This window comes from Pimephales promelas, chromosome 14 (genome assembly GCF_988280905.1).
Source record: "Pimephales promelas chromosome 14, fPimPro1.hap1.1, whole genome shotgun sequence".
Taxonomy (NCBI): Eukaryota; Metazoa; Chordata; class Actinopteri; order Cypriniformes; family Leuciscidae; genus Pimephales; species Pimephales promelas.
Genome location: NC_142782.1, coordinates 16293477 through 16316846, shown reverse-complemented (window position 1 = coordinate 16316846; position 23370 = coordinate 16293477). Strand labels below are relative to the sequence as shown.

The following is a 23370-nucleotide window of genomic DNA, read 5'->3' as shown; positions in this document are numbered from 1 at the left end:
CGCGCGGCGTGTTTCTATAGTGATGATGACCCCTCTGGTCAAATACATTTCGGTTGATACTATTAACTCTCCTTTCCAGATATCATAGTGCATATCAGATTGACAAACATCAAACTATTTATCACTTAAAGTAAGACGACAATAAGACGATAAGACTGTGTGCGCTTCACCTGCGCAAGAGGCCCTCAGAGGTGCGCGTGTGTTTTCCTCAGTATCCCGGCATGCACCGCTTTATTTAGTGTTGTATCTCCGGGAGATGCCAGACACAACCCTCTCTCTCTGCCCCAGCGAAGAGAACCCCCCCGCGAAGCTCTCCTCTCAGCAGCCCGCAGACAGCAGAACCAAGCCCATCTCTACCCAGCAGCCATATACTGTACTAATCTCAGCCCGTCTTTCTGGTAGGTGTCGGCCGCATCTTTGCGCTTCGCTCCCGGTGTAACGCGCATCTCAGCTGCACCTGCTCGCGCTCGAGCCCGAGCCGCTGACTGAAACTAGCGATGTGTTTCAGAGAATACCTACTGTAGGCTACTAGCTACATGATTCTGAAAACAGCACTGGCACGTATAGTGTAAGTATGCAGCTTAGCGCTGGCACAGATAGCGGTTGTTGCTGTTGTTGTTGTTGGTTGCTTGTTGCGTATTTTTCGGACGGATGAGGTCATTAATATCGACTCGAATGAGTCGGTGGCTGATTATTGTGACCATAACTAACGTTAGACAATGGTGAGGAAGATAGATGTTATAGCCTAAAAGTGGCACATAGATGTCATTGAACACATTATTGACATTGACACATTCTGGCTGCTTGTTTATGATGTTGGATACGTTCTAGAGCCGAGCGGAATGCATAGGAGGATATCTGTGTTTAATTATTTATCATGATTGTCAGCTTACTTGTATTACAATAAAAAAAAAAACTGCTATGATATAACTATCAATTGAATGTTTTATATTTTTTATAATGTTTTTTGTATTAATGCGTCAGCCTTTGTTTGATTAGAATGGTTAACTGAAATCTATGGATTTTACTTAGCAGATGCATATGCAGTATTGTTTTGAACACGTGCTGTCGTTTCTCCAATGTTCACGGGTTTTGAGCAAAGCGCAACCGTCTTGTGTTTCTAACCTTTTGAATGTCTTAAGTTGTATCTGTTATTTTATAGGATGGTCCTATTATCTCGATTGTTGCGCTGTCCGCAATGCAGGTGCTGTTTATGACCCTGCTCATCCCCAGCCATTCTCACGTGCATGTGTTGATGTGCACTGGCCAATCAGATGCTGCCATGAAAGTCCCACATTTTATTTATCATGGTTTTTGTATTGTTTTCTTTATGCTCAATATATAAGTGATTTATTTAATAATTAAAAGAAAACTAAGTGAAACTAAACTACATTTATAATACTATCTGATATTTAGTTGCTATAAACCCGCTGCTGTTTTTTTTGTGCAGTGCATAATGTCATCATGTAGCTTACATCATGCAGGAGAATGAAGGCCTAGTGGGTGTGACTCAAGGGCTGGTCCTCTCCAAAGCACTGGATGTTTGTGTGTGTGTGAAGTGTCTATTAGGACTAGGATAACAGTGTTTTGGAGTCTCCTCTAACGCTGCAGCTCATTGATTATTAATGCGAGAGAAGAGAGAATTTGGAGGTCAAGAAAAAGAGCTGTTAAGGGAGAGAGTGAGACAGTACAGGGAGAAAAAAACAACAGAGTTAAGTACTAATGTCAGGGGGATTCTTTTGTCTCATGTGGAGCGGGGCGGGGGAGATGCCTCACCCTCTGACTGTACAGTAGGGACCGACATCACTCAGATCAGAGCAAATGTCAGCATCAGCGCACTAAAATGTCTACCAGCCCATAAATGGTCCCTAAAGGAGGGGCGAGGGAGTGAGTCGTGACATATGCCGTGGAATATCACTTCTAAAGTGCTTCCAGTGCCTGTGATTGAACGGTTAATTTACGGTAAGCAGTTAGATACCAGATTCAGATGGTGATGGGGTGCATTCTGATTCTAATGCTTGCTTGATGCCTCATCATTGAGTTATGATTTTTTGTGTTATCACACTCAGTACAAAAGCTGTTACTGGGACAGTACCCTTTAAAAAGGTCCTAATGTGTACATTTTTGGTACAAAAGTACCTTTGAGGTACTAATATGCACTATACAAATGTGTCTTTTTAAAGGGTACCACTGACTCCAATACAGCTTTTCTAAAAAGTGTGTGTTCTATTAGGGTTATGTCTTTTAAAATATTATGCGAATTTATAGACTATAATGCCAAATAGGATGGCTGTTAAGGACTTGAATAATGGTCAGAGGCTTTAAAGAAAGGTGTCAATGAAATCCAAAAACAACAGGCTAATTGGAAATAAAAGTACTCTTCCTACATTTTTGCAGAGCTTCAAAACTATGGATACTAATTACTGCAGTTTCCTGGCAGTGAAACACCAACAACTTTTATTTCACAAGCTCGGACTTACAAGTCAAATAGAATAAATGGTTTATGTGCATTTGGCATGCGTGTCCGATGGGAGGGCTCAGGGCTCGGTATTTGGTCCAAACCCAGAGTACTTCCCCCGTTTTCCTGGCTGTGGTAGGATCAGGCCAAGAGTGAGGAGTCGGGGTGTTGGAGGGATGCTGAAAAACTATCGAGGAATGTACAGTAGGTGAGTTGACTGTGTGTATAGGCTTTCCTCTCATGCTGATAGGATAGACGTGTTTAGTGCTTAGATCAGTTGAACGTGCTCCTCCTGAACACAAATTTTTTGACACAAATTATGATCGGAGATTATCGATTAATAGTAGGGGTGTAACAATATATCCTGTCACAATATATCGTAATACAAAAATGCAACAATATGTATCGTGAATAGTGATATTGTGTATAGGTCACCCAAAATGAAAATTACTTTGCGTGAAAAAATTCAACTTTACAGAGTTTTAGTGTCAGTGAGTACTACATTAAACTACTATATGATGTTAAATATAATTTATAATAATGCAAGGGGGTAATATTTATGGGTTTTTATAATGTCAAATGCCTACATTATTTTAAATGCATCTACACTCTCAGAAAAAAGGTACAAAAGCTGTCACTGGGGCTGTACCTTTTCAAAAGGTAAACTATTGTCCATTCCAGGTGCTAATATGTAAATTTTAGGTGCTAATGTGTACATTCTAAGTGTTAATATGTACAATTTTGGTGCTAGTATGTACATTTTAGGTGCCAATAAGTACATTTCACGTGTTAATATGTACATTTTAGGTGCTATGTACATTTTAAGTGTTAATATGTACATTTTAGGTGCTAATATGTCAATTTGAGCTAATATGTCCATTTTAAGTGTTAATATGTACATTTTAGGTGGTAATATGTACATTTTAGGTGCTAATATGTCCATTTTAAAGTTAATATTTTAGGTGCTAATATGTCCATTTCATGAGCTAATATGTCCATTTTAGGTGGTAATATGTGCATTTTAGGTGCTAATATGTCCATTTTAGGAGCTAATATGTCCATTTAAAGTGCTAATATGTCCATTTCATGAGCTAATATGTACATTTTAGGTACTAATATGTACATTTTAAGTGTTAATTTGTACATTTTAGGTGCTAATATGTCAATCTCATGAGCTAATATGTCCATTTTAAGTGGTAATATGTACATTTCAGGTGTTAATATGTACATTTTAGGTACTAAAATGTACATTTTAAGTGTTAATTTGTACATTTTAGGTGCTAATATGTCAATTTCATGAGCTAATATGTCCATTTTAGGTGGTAATATGTACATTTCAGGTGTTAATATGTACATTTTAGGTACTAATATGTACATTTTAGATGTTTATATGTACATTTTAGGTGCTAATATGTTCCACTAAGGTACCAATATGCAGCCTTTGGGTACAAAAGTGTAGCTTTTGAAAAGGTACAGTCCCAGTGACAGCTTCTGAGAGTGTATAGTGAAAAATAAATCATGAATATTTTTATTCTTGTGTCACCATTGTTTTGTGCATTGGGTTAACAGCACCAAGTCCAAGCCTATTTATGTCCACACTCAATATAATACCAAAATGTAGCATTTTAATCAACAGTTAATTTTTTTGTTTAACATTGTATTATGTCTTGGAGTATCACAAGAATTTCGTATCTGTTCGTGGTATTGAATCATGACATGAGGGTATTGTTATTGTTACACCTCAAATTAATACATAGCTTTATTTTCACGTGGTTCCTTGCACAATAATAAGTAACAACCTCAACATTTTTACAATACAGTGAAATATTTGTAAACGAATACATTTGTAAACAAATACATTTAGTCACTTTGCACTTTTCTCCTTGTTTGGTAGCTCACTTGGTACTAAAAAAAAACATTGTGCTTGTATATAGTCCTGGTTGTGAAAATAGGAGGGAGAAAAAAACAATCCACAGACCGATCCGCTGAGCAACAAAACACTTGTAGCCAATCATCATTAAGGAGTGGATACACCTAATATTGGAAAATCTTTTCAGCACTTGAGAGGCGTTAGAGAGCAGGAAGTGAGTTGAACTAAGTTCGGTTTTATCTAAAACAGGTGAACATAAATCTGGCAGCGTTTTATTACGACGGTTGTTGGACATATCAAGGCTGTTCGGAAGAGATTTTTAAAACAAACAAATGGTATGATGTAAAATGAAAAAGAAATGTGTCACTTTTTCTAGGACCTTAATCAAAGTGAATTTGGGATGTTGATCATGTGACTCTTTGTGCAGCTTTTCTTGCTTTCATTGGAGCTCAGTCTGGAGAACACGGTCATCAGGTTTTACAAAAACGTTTGGAGTTCATGCAACCCGAGTGGTGCTGTCATTCAAGCAAAACCAAATTTTTAGTAGCTCATTAGATGACGTTTTTATGATGTCATGGCGGGTGCTGGGAAGATTTTATTTCAAGTGCTCATGTCATTTATAGGTGACACCATCACTTGCAGTTGTACATTATTATTAGGATTACTCATAGTAGGCATACAAACTCCTTTACTTTACTTTTCATTATTCATAAAATATTCATAGTTTTTTCTCCACGGAGCCTCGTAGTCTCTCGCTTTCTGTCTTTAAGTAATGGAGGTCATCTGTCAAAGTCCTTTCTCATGTAGCTGTTTTCTTGAGCATTACTGTACTATTTTTTTTTAATCTGTTTAAGCACAGCAGGTTTGACCGTGGCAAAGTCATTGTGACTGTGTAATGTCTGGATGAGCTGTGCTGGGAAAAAACAGGTGCGCTATATGACACCCAACTGTTGTCATAAGTGGATTGTGTTGGTGTTCATCAGTATAACATGGAAGAAAAAATCTTTATCATGATGTGAATAAATAAGCAATATGAAATTTTACAGTGATTCCTGAAGGATCTTGTGACACTGAAGACTGGGGTAAATTTATTGACATCGAATAAATTACATTTGAAAATATATTTCAATAGAAAAAAAGTTCTATTATTTGCACATGCATTTTTGATCAAATAAATACAGGGTAACACTTTAGAATACGGTTCCTTCGTTAATGAATAACTACGCAAGAACCAATAAGTAACACAATATTATTATGAACTAACTATAAACTCTGATTAACGAACTAGTAAGTAATAGCGAACAGATGAAAGTGGTAGTTCACTATTAACTAATCAATAACTACAATTTTTTGAATGCTTCCCAGACAACTACTGAAAGTTTATTAACAATCTAGTAACTACTATTAACTAAAAATAAACGCTGATTAATGAATTAGTAAGTAATAGTCCACAGATGAAAGTGTTACTACATACTTCTGTGGGAATTACTAATTATTTGGATCTGTATTACTAGTAAAGACTCAAGTGTTATTACATACTTCTAAAGAAATTTTCTAAAAGTATACTAAAGTTCACCAAAAATCTCAAACGCTTGAAGACTTTAGTGTTTGGTTGCACAAGTCATGACTAGATCATGTAGTAACACTTGAGTCATTACTAGTTAGTTCCAATGATCTTCACTTTAGAATACGGATCCAAGTAATTAGTAATTCCCACAGAAATATCTAGTAACACTTTCATCTGTGAGCTATTACTTACTAATTTGTTAATCAGAGTTTCTTGTTAGTTAATAATAGTTACTAGATTGTTAATATTGTGTTACTCATTGGTTCTTGAGTAGTTATTCATTAATGAAGGAACCGTAGCCTTGTGGAGCATAAAAAGACTTTAAAAAGCAGTTTTGTAGTCGAGACCACCTCACTCGAGTCTGAGTCGAGACCGAGACCAAAGAGAGTCGAGTCCAAGTCGAGACTGAGACCAAAGACAGTCGAGTCCAAGTCGAGGTCGAGACCAGAGAGGTTAGATAACCTAAGGTTGGGTCTCAAACCAGACTTAAAGATATCTTCAAGAATATGTAAAATATTTGGTAGTAACAATAAAATTGGCACCATACTCAAACAGTAAACCAAATATACCGTGGAATCATGTACACTGTAATGGTAAAAAGGCCACATAGTGGTGTAAAGGTAATTTTATTATATGACTTACAATTTTTACAATCAGTAAGTGCTCTTTCACATAACATTACTGCACACGAATTCTGTGTGGCTCTTATATGCAAACTGAATTATGGATGATAAGGCAGATATTTTTAATACATAGTTGAGCTAGAGGCTCCACATCACATCTGACCTGGGTCTTGCTGCATTTGCGCGCCGCAAACATTATAGTCTCAAGTCATGCGCAGTTGCGCACAAGAAAGTCAGCAATCATTGGACGTTTCAATCAAACAACAATTTAAAGAAATATTAAAATACAGTAATAATCATGACGTATTTTGAATGGGACTCGAGAGGACTCGGGAATAAGACCGAGTCCCGACCCCAATATGTTCGAGTACGAGTCAATTCCGAGTCAAAATGCACACGAGTCCATGACAAGACCGAGTCCATTAAAATATGGACTCGAGACCGAGACCGAGTCCGAGTCTCGAGTGCACAACACTGTTAAAAACCAAATACCGACCCCGAACTTTTGAACAGAAGCTCTTATATTTCATTATATTTAATAAAGCTTATCATTTCATGGACCACCACCACTGTTTAAAATGGATGCAAACAACAAAAAGCAGGCTTATGTTATTAAAGACATCATTCTGAATTGTGCCCTACCCTGCTTAGTTAGTGCATTGTTTCTGTAAATCTTCACGGTTTGCATACTGTATGTGGTGATATAGAAGAAATCGAGAGGGGAAGACAGCAAGTGAATGAATAAAAGAGTGGGACAGAGTCTACTGGAGTCTTCTCTGCGCCGCACCCACAGCCTCCCATTACTCATTCATGCTCATCGGCTTTTCATGAGCTCCGCTGACTAGCAGTCTAACTCCAACATCATCTTAACCTTTTTTAGCCATACTGTTAGTGTTCATCTTCAAATATATGTTTTTTCCCCCCCAGAAACCCACAGTGCTTTTGTTTTCCCTTTCAGTGTGTAAAGCGATTCCAGTCTTCCTTTTGTTGTCTGTCTGGTGAAGAGCTGTGGTTAGTCTGTCAGAGTAAGACTGTGTTTAAAGCAACTGCTCCTGTCTTCCGATCAACCACACTACCAGTTTTGGCTGCTCCTTTTTCTCATTTTCAACTTGATCTCATGAGACTATATGCTGCATAAGTAAAATCACTGCAGCGTCCGCTGTTTGGCGGTAAAAGTGATTTTGATTGTCTACGATAAAGTCTAAAAGTCTGAATAGTGTTTCAATGTGAATGCATTTTGTCTTAACCCCATTCCTGATCAAAACCCTATATTTTTAAAAGTAATTTTTATCACTATTGCATTTGAAGTCGTTCTTTCACTCTAATCTTGATTTGTGTTTTGGGAGTAAAAGTTGAAGCACTTCTACGCCACTAGTGCTCGTTTCCGCAGTAATATTTTTCACATTTTGTAGTCACGTTTTTTTTTTTCCCATGAGAGCAGAATAGCAGAGAATGACGGTGTAATTATCAATGCGGACCCTTAACATACCCAGGGCGCTTTCTCCTATCTTTGTGTTTCTCCTCTGGATTTGTCAGTTTTATTCTGTTGCATCATCGTAATAGAAAGAAGTGCGCCCAAAGGGAAGAGTCTGCCGAAATACAATGGAGGCAGTAAGAACTGTTAATAATTCATACTAAACACAGGGCTTTATGAGTACTCTTTTACTAAATCAAAGCCTTTCTTAAGGAGCCGTGAATGTGACACTTTTTATCTTCTGGCTGAAGCAAGAAAAAATTTTAACCTGTTCAATTAATGAATTAGCCCACAAGTGATTTTAATTTAGGAAGTACAAACTGGAATATGTTATATTAGGCTGGGCCAAAGTGTTTTTAAAAGAGTCATATCATGAGCAAATTAAGTTTATTTTATTTTTATAATATGAGATAAATGTTTGTTGCACTGTAAATGTGGTTTTGTTTATTGTGATTTTGATTTGATTCAGTTCTGTGATCTGATTTCCTAATTTGATCTGATTTCCTAATTTGTCACCTAGGTTACCCATTAATTAATCATGCTGTTCAGCTGGTCTTGGTTAGTTCCCATTGTTTGCTCCTTGTATTTAAACCCCATATTTCATTCTGGTCCTTGTTTGGTATTGTTTATATTAAAGTGTAGTTGTCTTGTTCTTTTTTACTCCTGGATTATAAAAAAAAAAAAGAAGACTTTCTGTGTTCATCCTGAGTCGCGCGAGTTATACGACTCATGACTTGTGACTCGTGACAGTAATCATATATCTTTTAGAACGCAAAATTTCCGTCTCAGTATTAAATCTTTTTTTTTCATGTAGATATTTTATTAAAACTAAGAAACTCAACATTACGAAGTTACATTTCGGATATGACCAGCGAATTTACATAAAAGTCAAAGTCACAGCATCGAGATTATTTCAAATAATTAAAACTTTTTCTATAGTTTTTCTCTGAATGAGCATGAGGGGGAAAAAATGTTTTAACCTAGTCATTTTCATTTAATTGAATTTAAATGCAATGTATTATTTAGTACGCTTCTGCCCACCAAGCATTGTATCTTATTTTTATTTGGGAAAAAAAGAATCTGAAAACACTCATATTGTGGAATATTATAATTTAAAATAAAATGTAATTTTAAAACATAATCCTGTAGAAATCATTCTAATTGTCTGAATTAATGCCAATGAAACATTTCTTATTATCTGTGTTGAAAACAGTTTTTTTGTGACATTATGTCTATACTGTCACAGACTTACTGAATAAAAAAATATATATTTTAGTTTTTCCAATATATATATATATATATATATATATATATATATATATATATGAAAAAGGGCATACAGAGACTGATGACAGTCAAACTAACTGTACAAACCTTTGCACTGTTTTTACTACTCAAGTGTGTACATGACTCTATTAAAGCATTTTTGTCTTAACACTTCCATAGTCATGAGGCAAGAAAGGATCGTAAAACTAATCAAATAATAGTAATGGCCAGATAAGAAGCACTACGTTGCTTAATTTGAATCACCAGCTAGATACCATAAATATTCCACCCAGCGCTACTTACACTTTAAGTGGATCAGAGAACTTCACGGCAAAAAAATAAAATGATTAAATATGTATGACATGACCTCTTTAAGGGCGCTTCTGGACGGGAGAGGATCCCTGAGCAGTTCAGGGTCTGTGGAAACCAGCACTCACCCCCTTAAATCAATACTATCTCCCTCGATTTTCTGCCTCATCTGAAAGGCATTACGTAATTCCAAACCATTAGCTAAATATAGCTCTTTTGTCCTCTCAGACAGAGGAACGGTGATTCTGGGAAGGGTTTGTGATATCCAGAGTAAACTTAATTTGATTGCTGTAATGTGTTTGCGACAGTCTCCTGACCTCACTATGGCTGCCACTTCATTGGATCAGACATGCATTTGTCTCTGAGTAAACCTCTCATCTGAGTGTAGCTTATTTTGAAGATATTTTATATTTTCAGGCTTGATGATGATGATGTCTCAGTTACAAGAGATTTAATCCTGTCCTGACTCTCTAAACTGCAAAACTGTGACTGCGGACCACAGTGAAATTATTCTTTTTTTTAGATACTTTTTTTCCCCCAATTGTTTTGTGTTCACCAAATAGGAGGTAGCAGAAGTATATCGTTCAAATTATGCAGTATATTAACTTTATGCAATTGTTGGATTGTCGTGCAACAATGTTATTTTTTTTGTGTGTGTGTTTGGAGTTCAGAATTGATTGAGATTATACCATTTTTTTATTTTTAATAATTTTATTTACATATTTAATGGAAATCTTTAGCATATATATGTATAGGCTTAGTTAAAAAAAAACATAATAATAATAATTTAAATATAATTTATTAAATATAAGTTTAATTAATATTTAATATAATATAATTTATTTAATATCAGCCAGCTTTTGGCCATAATAACATGATGAATAATAAATTATCAGTATAATTTATATATTTTTTATATCAGTCTCATCACTGTCGGGTGGGCTTTGGAGAGAAGGACCTAGGTGTCTTATTGGCTTATCACTTTTTTGTGTGTAAAAGGGTAATAACTGCCATAAGGCTGAATATTGAGTATGATCAGTATTTTCTATTCTTGTGTTTACAGGTGTCCTGGGCTAGTGCGTGTGCCCGTGTGAGTGAGTTTATTTCTACATGTGAGTGTGACCGTGTATCATCATAATGGCCTCGGCGAGTGTGACCTTGGAGAATCAACTGCACAGTGCGCAGAAGAACCTGCTGTTCCTGCAACAAGACCATGCCAACACATTAAAAGGCCTTCACGCTGAGATCCGCCGCCTACAGCAGCACTGCACAGGTACACACTCATGCCAATACACTTACAGCACACACACACACATACATTATTTAATTGTAAAATGTCTACAGTAAATAAAGCACTATAATCATTAAAAAATGAAGTGTCTAATTTATTTAATGGCTCAAATTCTTATAATAAATGCTTGAGTAAAATAGTTTTGCTGATAAATTAATTTCAATTTACAGTGTATTTCATTTATATTTTATTAGGTCACTTTTGTATTGTTTTTATTTTATTTTTGGACCTTTGCCACTTTTTATTTAGAGGACATTTGAGATTTGACAAAATAAGGACGAAGAGGGTAGGACGGGATTAGGATGTGACTCTAGCCGGATTTGAAATCACCCACACACTTGCCCTCATGAAATGTTTCCAAGCCTGTGTATTACATGACAAGCAACTCTTGTATTAGTTTAATGATGTCAGCATCTTGAGGTCACTTTGGTGTCATTTTAAACATCTGCATCAAAAACAAACACAAGTCTCTGGCTGGCACATACTGCATGCACATCTTATGCAGTCCTGCCACCAGGTCACCTCTCCACGCTAGTAGAGTAAAACAGTGCCACAGGGATTAATATTCATGCCTGGGAGAATACAGTTCATCTCTTAGAGGCGCGATCCTCATTAATGTTGCTTCACACTCAAGCGGCAACATTCTAAGCTGAAAGATGAAGCCTACCCGGAAGTGCGATAAACTGCAATACATCTCAAATCCGCTAGAGGCCGGTCCCAAAAGGGAGCAAATATCCATAGACGTCATGTTATAATGTCCGTTTTCACAGCATAAATTCATATGTTTACAGTTTTGTCCCATGGACTTTTATTGTAATCTTCAATATGTTCCGCGTGCCTGACAACTGTGAGGGGGGTGAATTTTTTTCTAACTCGTTAGTTTAGATTATATTTAGATATAATAACGTATGACAAATAAGGTTCGGTTAACTTTGACTGACAGCTGATAACGGGTTGCGCCGCGTGAATTTGACGTCTCGGCCATGATCTGACACAACGCATCATACCACATCTGTATCCTTTCTGAAACTTTTGTATTTTGTATTTTCCAAGATTTTACAGTATGGCGCCGCCCATACCCCCCATAAACAGCTTCAAACCCGTTCTTCAGAGTCTATGGGCGATGTCACAGACGTTTTGTCCAGATTTTTTACAGTCTATGTTCAAACTCCAATCAAAATGAAATCCTGCTCCTATTGTATGTAATTCATTAATGCACAAAAAAACAAAAACAAAATAAATCAATAGGAAGTCAACATGAAATCCTAGTCCTATTGTGTGCATAAAAAAAAACTGAAAAAGCAAAATAGGAAAAGGAAAGTCAACATCAAATTTTATTAATCCACCAAAAAAAAAAAAAAAAATCCAGGTCAATATTCGCTCAGACTACAGATTTGAAAGGTTCATGTTTTTTGACTCCCACATGCTCTTTTATCCCTAGTTGACTATGTCTTCTGTTGCTCTCGCCTCCTGTTGCAGGTGATGTCTTGTGTCATGTGATCTTCAACTGCTGTCATTGACGGTAGTGTGATTCTCTGTGCCTGCCTAACATTTGATCTCTCTCTCTCTCTCCCCCTCCTTCTCTCACACTCCCCCTTGTGTCGCCCTGTCCAATCCCTCTGTCCTCTCTTTTGCTTCACAGAACTGACATATGAGCTGACAATGCGGAGCTCAGATCCAGGGGGTAAGATTTCTCACGCACACTTTGTGTGTCTGCATTCACACAAACATGTGGTCAGAACAAAATGCGTGTCCAAGGGAGCTATGTGTGTGTCAGGTGTTGCTAGGGTGCTGTTAAAGTGCCAAAAATGTACCAGTTAAAAGAAATCTCAGATAGCCTGGTAGATGGACAGGAGAAGAAAGGCCGCTCATATTTAGCTTCTTGTTTGTCTGGCAGTCTCTTTATTTATCTTCCACTGTCTTGCTCTCTTTGCAAAGGTTGTAAATAAGACTTTTTGTGTCCCTCAACAGCACACATATATCACCACAGCCGTGCCTTGCAACCTGGCAACCAGCACACACATACCACATTTCCCTCTCTCCCCCTTTATATATTACCCTGTTCAATATATGTTATCCTTTCAGTCGCAGCACAAACACACAATGCACTGATGAAACGTTTAGGCGAACGAACGCAGTTCCCACAGACAAGACAAAACACTGAAAGGTTTCCAATGTTCTTCTGTACATGATAATGAATGACTGTACATTATTATATTTATTGTAGACATGCATACATGACATATTGATGTTGATTACGAAAAATAGCAAAATAGTAAGAAGAAATAAAAGTCCATTATAAAAGAAACGTTTGCAACTGACCAATCGGAATCAAGTATTCCAGAGAGCTGTATAATGAATTCGTTTCACATTTGTTTGGCGTCTGCATGGCTGTTTGTGTTCTCGCATGTGGCAGATGTGAGCCAGTTTCGAGTCTAGCACAGGAAATGAGATTATGAATGACTGCGCTAATACAGCACTAATGCAAAAGGCTAATGCACCGTCTGCAACCTGATGACTAGATCCCTACGCTCATGTTCCTAACAATAGACATGAGATTCAAGATGATAACTACAAGCAATCTCTCATACTGAAGCTGTCGCTGTGTCCTCAGATGACTGTGCTGGAGTGTGTTTCGTGGTTGATATATTATGGTTGTCTAACTGGGTTTGTGTGAATTTGAAGGTGACCTCATTAACTTGTGTGGCTGTTGTGGTAATGAAGCGGTCAGGGAAAGTGAGAGAAAAATGAGCTAAAAATGTTTTAAAACAGACGCTTATATGCAGATCTGCGTCTGTGTTCTTTAATTTGCGTGTCGTCAGTATTTCAACCACTCCCACCAGCGCTTTTTTCCGTTTTGCCCTGTTTTATAAATCTGTCCCTTTTTTTGGTAAATTTGCAAAAAAAAAAAAAAATCTGATTAATTTGATCAATTTTGCTGATTTAGATTTTTAGTTACATTTGCTAAATCTTTTGTTAAATTTCCTGATTCTATAATAAATTGTATTTTATTTTGTATTTCTTTTATAATTTTATTTTATAATATTTTATTAGATTCTTTTATTTTATTTTATAATATTTTATTAGATTCTTTCATTTTAATTTGATTTCGCAGTTACAAATGCTTAGTTTTTGTAATGCAAATAAAGCACACTAAATTTAAATTGAGAGAAAGCAAGAGCGCAGGGGAGTAAATGAGAGAGAGAAATCCTCCTGAGTGCAATTGTTTAGACTCTTGCAAAGCTGAAGGTCAGTAAAGCAGGACACTGCTATTGCCTCAACCTTCATATCCATTAGCAGTGTAATGGGAGATCTGGGGTCTGTGTCTGTGCCTGCTTGCACTCCCCCTCGCCCCATCTCGCCCCACCCTAAATATATCTTTAACATGGCATTTATAAGACTAAACCAGTGTTTTACAGATTCCAAATGGATAACATGCCGTAAAAGATGCTTCAGAATTATCCGTGCAATTTCAGTCTCTATCCAGCTAAATTTATGGAGAAATCGATCAAATCTGTGCTGAGCTAAGCTAAATGAGCTGTTCCCATAATACAACAAATGCTGGTTGTCAAAAGCTGAACATCAGACCTTAAGGGAGCGATGGGAGAGAGTTCCTGTTCCTGGTTTGATGTTTCATAGCCATTAGTTTCTTAGAGGTAATTGGTTTATTGATATCTGATTCACAGTTCACTACTGCCCTCTATAGGCTAATGTAGGTTTTTAGGTTGTTTTTATTTTTTGCACTTTGCAGAAATAACTTTATTTGAATGTATTATATTATTTCACACTGTTTTTTTAACACAATATGTTTTTTTTCTAAAACATAGTGAGCTTTTCTGCCTTCTATGATCATCACAGAACCTCACATGCGATCAATTTAAAAACACTCAATATAGCTAATAGCTAAACTCATGCGTCACACAAATAGCACTGCAGACTAGAGACTCAGATATTGATTTGAAATGGAGTTTGGCGTTATCGTTTTTCTAAGCTAACAAGCCTATACTTTAATAAGCATAATACACGGCACACACACACATTTGATTAAATAGTCTTATTTTAAATATACTATAAGTGTCAATACTTCAGTAGTGAATGAAACAGTTTATTTTTTTTATCAGAAGCTTTCCACACATTCTCCACCATTTTGGATTTATTTTCACCCAGGTTATATTGCAGTGCTTTCTGGGATGGCCTTCATTGAAGGATATCTGTAATTCTGCTAAAAGGGGGTATTTTAGGGGATGCATAGGCAGCTATCTCTTCAAGCCCAGTCCCGGAGACCCAGTGTCCTGCAGGCATTAGTACCAATCCCAATTTAACCCACCCGCCTGTAATTTTCAGGTAATTCTAAATATCTTGCTTAGCTTGTTTGCTTGTGTTTGGTGCAGGTTAGTGCTAAACTTAGTTAGCAGGACACTGGCCATCCATGACTGGAGTTGAAGAACCTTGGATCAAAGTATATTACATATGACGTGTATAGCATCCCTTTAAATGTTTGCATGTATCTTCTTTCTCTCTCTCAGATGATGGCGAGTCTCGCTGCAGAGAGCTGCACCAACGCTGTGAGGAGCTGGAGGCTCAGCTGAAGGCTAAAGAGCAGGAGAACACGGAGCTCCTGCGGGATCTGGAGCAGAAGAATGCCATGATCTCAGTGTTGGAGAACACCATCCGTGAGCGAGAAAAGAAGTACCTAGATGAGCTAAAGTTGAAGAGCCATAAGTTGGCCGTGCTGTCCGGAGAGCTGGAGCAAAGAGCCAGCACCATCGCCTACCTCACCTCCCAGCTCCACGCCACCAAAAAACGCCTTCTCGCCGGCGGGAGGGCTGGTGCAAGCCCCTCCGTCAGTCCCGTCAGCTCTTTAAAACCCAGCCCTCCTCCCGCTCCAGTGCCGTCGGGAAACGACAAGGACATCCAGCAACCCGAGACTCCTCGCAGACGCATGCGCAAAAGCCTTTCGCAGCCGCTGCACTCTGAATACACAGAGCTGTACCGGTTGGGCGCCGCAGACGGCCGTAGGGTGGTACTGAGAGATTCGGTAGATGCCATGCCGGATCCTACACCATTCCTGCAAGCCAGAGAGCCAGCGGCCCCTGCAGAGTCTCAAGCGGTGATGCGGGAACGCCCCTCTGTGATCCCGCCCATCGCTTCTTCAGCCACACCCCCTGCACCTTCAAGCCCCGCCCACATCCCCGTGCCTCCGAGCCCTAGGAATAGCCCAGCGCGGGACGGACCCCATCCCCGCCCTAACGCGCATATAGGAGTGGCCCATCGGATCCACCGCTCACCCTCATCAGGTGGAGGAGCAGCTCGGAAACAGGCGGAGGTGGAGACCCTCGCCGTGGACCAGGTCAATGGGGAACAAGTGGTTCGCAAACGCTCAGGTGCAGACAGAACTGTTTAAGACTGACAACTGTGCACATTTACACATCCTAAAACATAGTATATCAACATAGATGTATTAAGACCAATGCAGTATATGCGGAGCTCCTTATGACTGTGAAAACACACACACACACAGGCCCATACAGTTGCTCAAATCATCAACACATCACTTGTCAATAAACTTATCAAACACAATACACTACGGATAGATATAGACACTAACAAACACAGTCACACAGCTCAAAGTTGGGAAATGCTGAACAAAACGCACTGGCGAGGTTTAGGCAAAGACTGTTTTTTCCGGAAGATTGAGAGACTACGGATGGCAGCAAGAGCTTCTGAATGTCCTGCTGCTTTTATGCAACACTGTATAAACGGAAAGACTTTTGTTCATGGTTCATTTGAATAACGTCTTTGTTTCACGTCAGTTGAGAAGGAGAACTGTGAGCATGCCAAATGATTGTTTTCCTGTTTTCCTTTCCCATTTGACTTTTTAGCCTCTTTTTTTTTTGCGCGTTCTGTTCTTCTTGTCATCAATGTCCCGCTCTATTTTACTCAAGGTGCAAACACACACACACACACAATCATATATTGCCAAATGTCGTCATTGCCTGCTGATTTAATGTTCTAATGCATATTCATATCTAGTCATATTTATTCATGAGCACTGCAGTAGTACTGGCATCTCCTTCAGCTCTCCTTCCCCTCTCACTCACGTATCTACTGGCTAATGTGAACAATCCTGCTGCTCCTTATTAAACTCCTACTGAAATCAATGTCTCAAAGAGGTCGCTTCTATTCTTAATCTCATTGCTGCACTTACTTTTATTAATAATACTCTAGGCATAAAAATAATTGAAGATATTGTGTTGGGTGAAAAAAGTTGGGAGCTGCATTAACATATATTGGGAAGAAATTCCTCCTGGCTAATTCTAAACACAGAGGGTAAATATACTGTATCTGTGAATATCAAGTGTAAGAAAATGCTGTTAATTTGGGGGTTTTTGCACATGGCCATGTGCATTTAATCAAAGTTATTTAATTTTAACTCAGCCTTATGTAATTTAAATGATATCTAGAATATTTAATGTGTAACATTTTTTTTATTATTTTTTTATTACGGGATTATTATTTATTATTTATATGCAGTTTTAAAGAATGAAGACTTTTATAGTGCCTTTGGTTCTTTTTGTAGGCTTGAAAGCTCTGGCCCTCTTTTTTCTTTTTTCGTTATCCACTGAAGTCATAAAGGTTTGAAATGACGATGAATAAGTAATGACTGATTTTTTGGCAGGGTGAACTATCCCTTTAAAACTTGACGTTTACCTTGTTATCCTCACATTCCTCCCAGTTCTCATTATTGTTATTTGAACAAAACTGCATGTGCCTTCAGATTATATGACTCTCAATTTTCACAAGTTTATTCTGATCTGTTTCATGTTTCAGATTTGGTTTTTAAAGGGATACTCCACTTTTTTTTTTTTTTTTTTTGTAAATAGGCTCAATTTTACCACTCCCCCAGAGTTAAACAGTTGAGTTTTACCATTTTCGAATGTATTCAGCCGATTTTCTGATATTTAGAAGAATATCAGTAACCAGACAGTTCCTGGTCTCATTGATTTCCATAGTATTTTTTTTTCTACTATGGAAGTCAATGAGACCAGAAACTGTCTCGTTACTGATATTCTTCTAAATATCAGAAAATCGGCTGAATGGATTCGAAAACGGTAAAACCCAACTGTTTGTCTCTGGGGGAGTGGTAAAATGAGCCTATTTCCAAAAAAAGTGGAGTATCCCTTTAAGTTTGCAGATAGAGAGAGGAAGCTGGTTGAGCGCTACTACCAAATATAACCGCTCCATTCATACAGTATGTATTTCTAACATGTTAAGTGTAATCTACCACATCTGTTTATATTACTCAATGATGTGCATTTAAAATTCTTGACTGAGAAGCAGAAACGAAAAGTCTGATATGGCCAGAGAACGAAGAACAAATGGATTTTAATGTATGTTTTACTTGAATCAAGCAACATTTACCCATATTTCCTGCTGAAAAATCCAGGTATGGTTTGCATGCTGGGAAAAGGGGTAAGGATACTTATCAAATAATGAGAGTTAAGTTTGATTCTTGCATCTCGCCCATTTCCTAATGCATTTTTTTGAAGCTCCAGTTGATCTTTGCTGATGTTGTCTTGATGTGAGAGAACCAGTTGGAGTCAGAGGATCTTTGGTGAATGGAAAGACAAGGCCAAAGCTGGCGCAAACCTGGGGTTCTTAGAAGACTTCTTGCTCAGCATCATCTTCACGTCAGAATTTCTCCGAATCCACCTCCAGGAGGTCAGTGAGCTTTATGCTTTCAGAGGACAAGTTTATGATCCTTTATCTTTGAGCATGGTGTTTTGCCTACGTAATTTGTTTGGGTGTTGATGGAGAAACTTAAAGATTCTTATACTAATATTCTGCACAGGTATCAACTTATAATATAAAGGATCTTTCAAGAAATTGACTTAGAAACTTTAGATACCTCACATGGTATATAAAGTATGTGATCTTGATGAAGCAATTAAAGGAGTAGTTCACTTTAACAAAAAAAACTTTTGCTGAAAATTTACTCACCACCATGTCATCCAAGATGTCCATGTCTTTCTTTCTTCAGTCGAAAAGAAATTAAGGTTTTTGATGAAACATTCCAGGATTTTTCTCCATATAATGGACTTCAGTAGTCCATTAGACAGTTTCAGTGCAAACTGTTCAAAGGGTTTCAAACGATTCCAGACGATGAATAAGGGTCTTATAAAGCGAAAAAATCACTCATTTAAAAAAAAAACAAAAACAAACAAAGTTTGTTTTATAAGCTCAAATGATCGCCTTGCTATGTTCTGTGATGCGGGTTCTTGACTCTCCTGTTCGAACTCGTTCATCAAAATGAACGAATCTTTTCTAGGGTCAACTCATTCATTTCGTTCGTTGAAAGATTTGTTCATTTTGATAAACGAGTTCAAACAGGAGAGTCACGAACGTGCATCACAGAACAGAGCAAGGCGACCATTTGAGCTTATCAAACTTTTTTTTAACATTAGCGATCGGTTCGCTTGAATGTTTTCATCAAAAACCTTAATTTCTTTTCGACTGAAGAAAGAATGACATGGATATCGTGGATAACATGGGGACGAATAAATTATCAGCAAAAGTTTTTTTTTTTTTAAAGTGAACTACTCCTTTAAGGCTAAAACATGCATTTAAAGAGTTTTAGAATAGATTAATACAAAGGCAAAACGCTATAAAGAAACAAATGCTAGGAAATTTGGACACATGATTGTGCATATCTCAAGTGCTTCTAAATATAGGATTAGAATGGACGGTATAGAAAGAATGAATTTAGAATTATATTCTACATTTCTTCGAGTTGTAAACCAGTCTTATCAGAACTCTACCTCATGGTTTGCTTATGGGTGAGGCGTATTGTGGTTTATTTGTTAGATATAACAAATAATTGTTATGCTGTACCAGCATGGACAGTGGGATTGTTGGTGGAGTTTTGCATGAGTTGGTCTAGTCCAACGCTATACCAGCACTAACAGCATAAACCTGGACCAACATGGATTTTCTGCTGGATTTTCCTGCGTATCACTCACACAGAATGAAAAATGACAAAAAGTCAAGTATTGTAGGAAGTATATTTCATTTATTTTAGAAGTACAAAAATAAACATACATACTGATAAACGGATCTAAGAAGGTGTACAAGCGAACGTAATTCAATCTTATTGGTTTAAGCCAATCAACTGGTTGGAAAAGAGCATGAGGAAGTGAGGTAGAATGCGCCCGACCCCCTTTAACAAGATTTGCTCTTGACTCGACACACTTCATCAAGCTTATTATTGTTAATGTGATTTCACCATAAGCCTTGTTTTATTTTGAATGTTGCTGACGTAAATGGCAAGAACAAACAGATTAAAACATTGAGAAGTTTGAAAAGGCTGAGTAGAGAACTAAACAAACAATAATATACATATGGTGCTCTGAAAGACTCATTAGATAATAAACTACCAACCCTTTAGCATATATTTTAAACAATTTTACAAAATTATTTAAAATTTTACAAAATTCCATTATTCAAGGAAACTAAATGATGAAAAATCTACATTGTTCATTAAAAAAAATAAACATCGATCTGATGTTTAAATAATGTCCAAACTTCTGATTTCAAGCTTGTGCTCATCATAACTCGCTTCCAAGCCAAAATACAGCAAACAATGTAAATGGATGTGGTCTGTTTCTTGGGCAGAAATCCTTGATAGTGCTGTTTGATTGCATTTAGTCCGTGATTTAACACTGCATGTCACACATTTTTATTTAGTAAGACTATGTTTTATTGACAGATGCAAAAAGGTGCCCAAGAATGACCTGTGCCAATTGCCAAAATTGCCCTTTATGACAGAAAGTACCCAAGTAAGAAAGACATCACGAGTCCCAAGACTGTCACGCAGTTATAAAGGGGTCCGGCACTGGCAGCACCCGTGTAGTAATCCACATCTGTCTCGTTATGATCTCCTGAATGCCCGTGTCCATGCCCGTGTCCGTGCCCGTGCCCATACCCAGCGCCATAGCCTCCGTACCCTCCATACCCTCCGTGCCCGTACCCGTATCCGGGTCGAGCCATTGAGCTCAAGCCGTGGCCGACCAGCATTCCCCCCAGAGCTCCAGCGGCTGCCGCTCCTGCTACCCTCCCAGTGCTGTGTCCCGAGGAGCCTCCGGTGTGAACAGGTGGGGCATGGTAATGCCCTCCTCCACCTCCGCCTCCTCCTCCCCAGCCCGCACGACCAGAGCTGCTGCCGCCCCATCCTCCACCTCGACCCCCGCCACGGCCGAAGCCTCCACCCCGACGCGACTGGACCGCCGGGAGCATCACAGTCAGGAGTAACAGGCAATTCACCAAAGAGATGATTTTATATTTGGAGGACATGCCGGGAGACGCTGTGAAAACAGAAGGCCAGAGGTTGACTACCGTGTAGACTGGTTACATGAGATCATCTGAACGGTGTGTGCATGCACACACTCTTTGAAAGAGTTCAACATAATCCGGAGAACCAATAAGTCTTTTGACTCGTCGGTCACAATGAGATTTGTCCTTCAGTGATTAGTGGACACGAGGACACAGACAGTGTTATGAGAGGGATGTCGACAAAGCCAATAATGCCACGAAGAGAAATTAGTCTCATTTAATGAAATGTGTAGAGGCTCTTAACGGCAGGTATTTTTGCCTTGTTTTTCCGTAAAAAAAAACAAACAAGACAAATGTACAAACCACAAACTGTTTTCAGATACAAGTTTTTAAATATGTGTATTACTATTTTTAGTAGGCTACCATATTGGCAAGTCTTTTTAAATTATTTTCAAGGATATAATAATGAATATATTAATTATTGTAGTTATTAATGATTAAATATACAATATTGATTAACTCTAAAACCGTATTCTGGACAAATGTGGGGAAATAGTTTTAATTTTTTTTTTTTTTTTTTTTTTAATACTTCCCTTGATCTGAGTGGTACAAGACCTGGCTACTTTTCCTAAGTTTGCCCCCTGAACACTTTTTTTTTTTTTTTTAATTCTACAATGTTATGTGAGTGGAAAAAAAAAAAAAAAAAACTCAAAAATGGGCACTCATAGAAATGAATGGGAAAAACTGTAATTTAGAGCATTCTAAAATAAGCCAAAATAAGACACCAGGTGAAAGCAAAGTCACTTCATCTTTAGGGTTTAGCTCTAAGAACTTATTGGAATGATATTTTAATGTAGTTTAATAAATAAATAAATAAAACATAACAATAAGCCTAATTTACACAGAAAAAATTGTATTTTTTGAAGTAAATAAATACAAATAAAAAAAAAAATAAATAAAAAAACACCATAAATGAATAGAGAAAACTTTATCGAAGACAGTGAAATAACATTTATAATAAATAAAAATTAGGATGAGTCCTCTGTGCCCACATTTGTCCACAATTCCAGGATTAAGGGCTATAAAGTGAATACGGTTTGAGGGCCATTATTTTTTGGTTGTAAATCAGGTTCTGAATTGACTCATTTATTGCTTGACTAGAACTTGTGAAGCGTATGATCTTCCACCATTATGCACCATAACATATCTCTATGAATGTTCTGATCTAGAGTCAGACAACGAAACTAGCAGCACATGATCTTGTCAGAAACATGGCCCACCATTCTGGCAGCTTTAGAAAGCTAATCAGTTTTCATTCAGTGTTTGGTTATCTCATCTTTCAATATTCTCGTCCTCCGCACAAATCACACATGCAACAAGATTTAGTCCAAAAGCGAACGATTTTAAAAATAAACGTTTACAATTGAATGTTTTAAAAAAAATGGTCATAAGGACCCTAATGTAAACCATTGGAATTTGCATCAAAAGCAAATGTTTTCATACAATTATCTTCATTGACATGATATACAAGCATTTGATTTAAAAAATGAACAGAAATAAACAGCATTCTGCACTAGGAAAAATCTAACTTTCAAGCATGGGTATTGTACTTTCCTTCAGATATTCTTAAAAAATAAAATAGCTTAGTCCCTCCCCAAAGGAGAAAACACTGACTTACGTTGAATACGTGTGTGGATGAAATGTCTTTTTGGGAAGGTGGCTGTCCAAGTGTCGTCCTCCTCTGTAGTCTGCTGAGCTTGAATGGATGAGAGTATGAGACACAACTCACACATTTACACGTACACAGTGGCATTAACTGACTGCTGCTCATTCTCTGATTGGCTGAGTGAAGGAACCTACGTCGGTCCGTCTCACCGGCATAGGATCAGAACATTGCTCTAATCCATCAACAGGATTAAGAAAGTCTATGGATTTGACATACGTGTTTAAGCCCAGGGGTCATAGTGTGGGGTCGTTGCGTCTGTCCATGAGCTCAGAGATGGTTAGGTAACACATTAGTGGACCTACAGTCAAATCATGTGGAAGACAGAGAGTTCTTACATTTACGCTGTTGTTGGTAGTATGTGCTACAAAAATATTGGTCATTATAAGAAAAGCAACGGGGTCCAAATGTCTGAGAAGACACACATGTAAAACAGAACCCAGATAACATACAGATAGGT

General features: G+C 37.7%; 2 protein-coding genes across 4 annotated transcripts; one reads left to right on the top strand and one right to left on the bottom strand.

Moving 5' to 3' along the window:
• Window positions 1-254: 254 nt before the first annotated feature.
• ccdc92 (coiled-coil domain containing 92) lies at window positions 255-17019 on the top strand. Of its 3 annotated transcripts, none has more exons than XM_039681683.2 (4): window positions 255-398; window positions 10631-10840; window positions 12501-12542; window positions 15385-17019. In XM_039681683.2, the coding sequence occupies exons 2-4, from the start codon at window positions 10705-10707 to the stop codon at window positions 16260-16262; spliced, it is 1056 nt and encodes a 351-aa protein (XP_039537617.1). In that variant the 5' UTR covers window positions 255-398; window positions 10631-10704; the 3' UTR covers window positions 16263-17019. The 3 variants fall into 3 exon arrangements, with proteins under 3 accessions (XP_039537617.1, XP_039537619.1, XP_039537622.1); XM_039681685.2 differs by lacking the exon at window positions 255-398 and adding an exon at window positions 481-568; XM_039681688.2 differs by lacking the exon at window positions 255-398 and adding an exon at window positions 2078-2666.
• Window positions 17020-20254: 3235 nt separating this feature from the next.
• On the bottom strand, window positions 20255-23111 carry prnpa (prion protein a (Kanno blood group)). The gene is made up of 2 exons (XM_039681702.2): window positions 22866-23111; window positions 20255-21219 (listed from the first exon to the last, which is right to left on the bottom strand). The coding sequence occupies exons 1-2, from the start codon at window positions 22978-22980 to the stop codon at window positions 20675-20677; spliced, it is 660 nt and encodes a 219-aa protein (XP_039537636.2). The 5' UTR covers window positions 22981-23111; the 3' UTR covers window positions 20255-20674.
• Window positions 23112-23370: the final 259 nt, after the last annotated feature.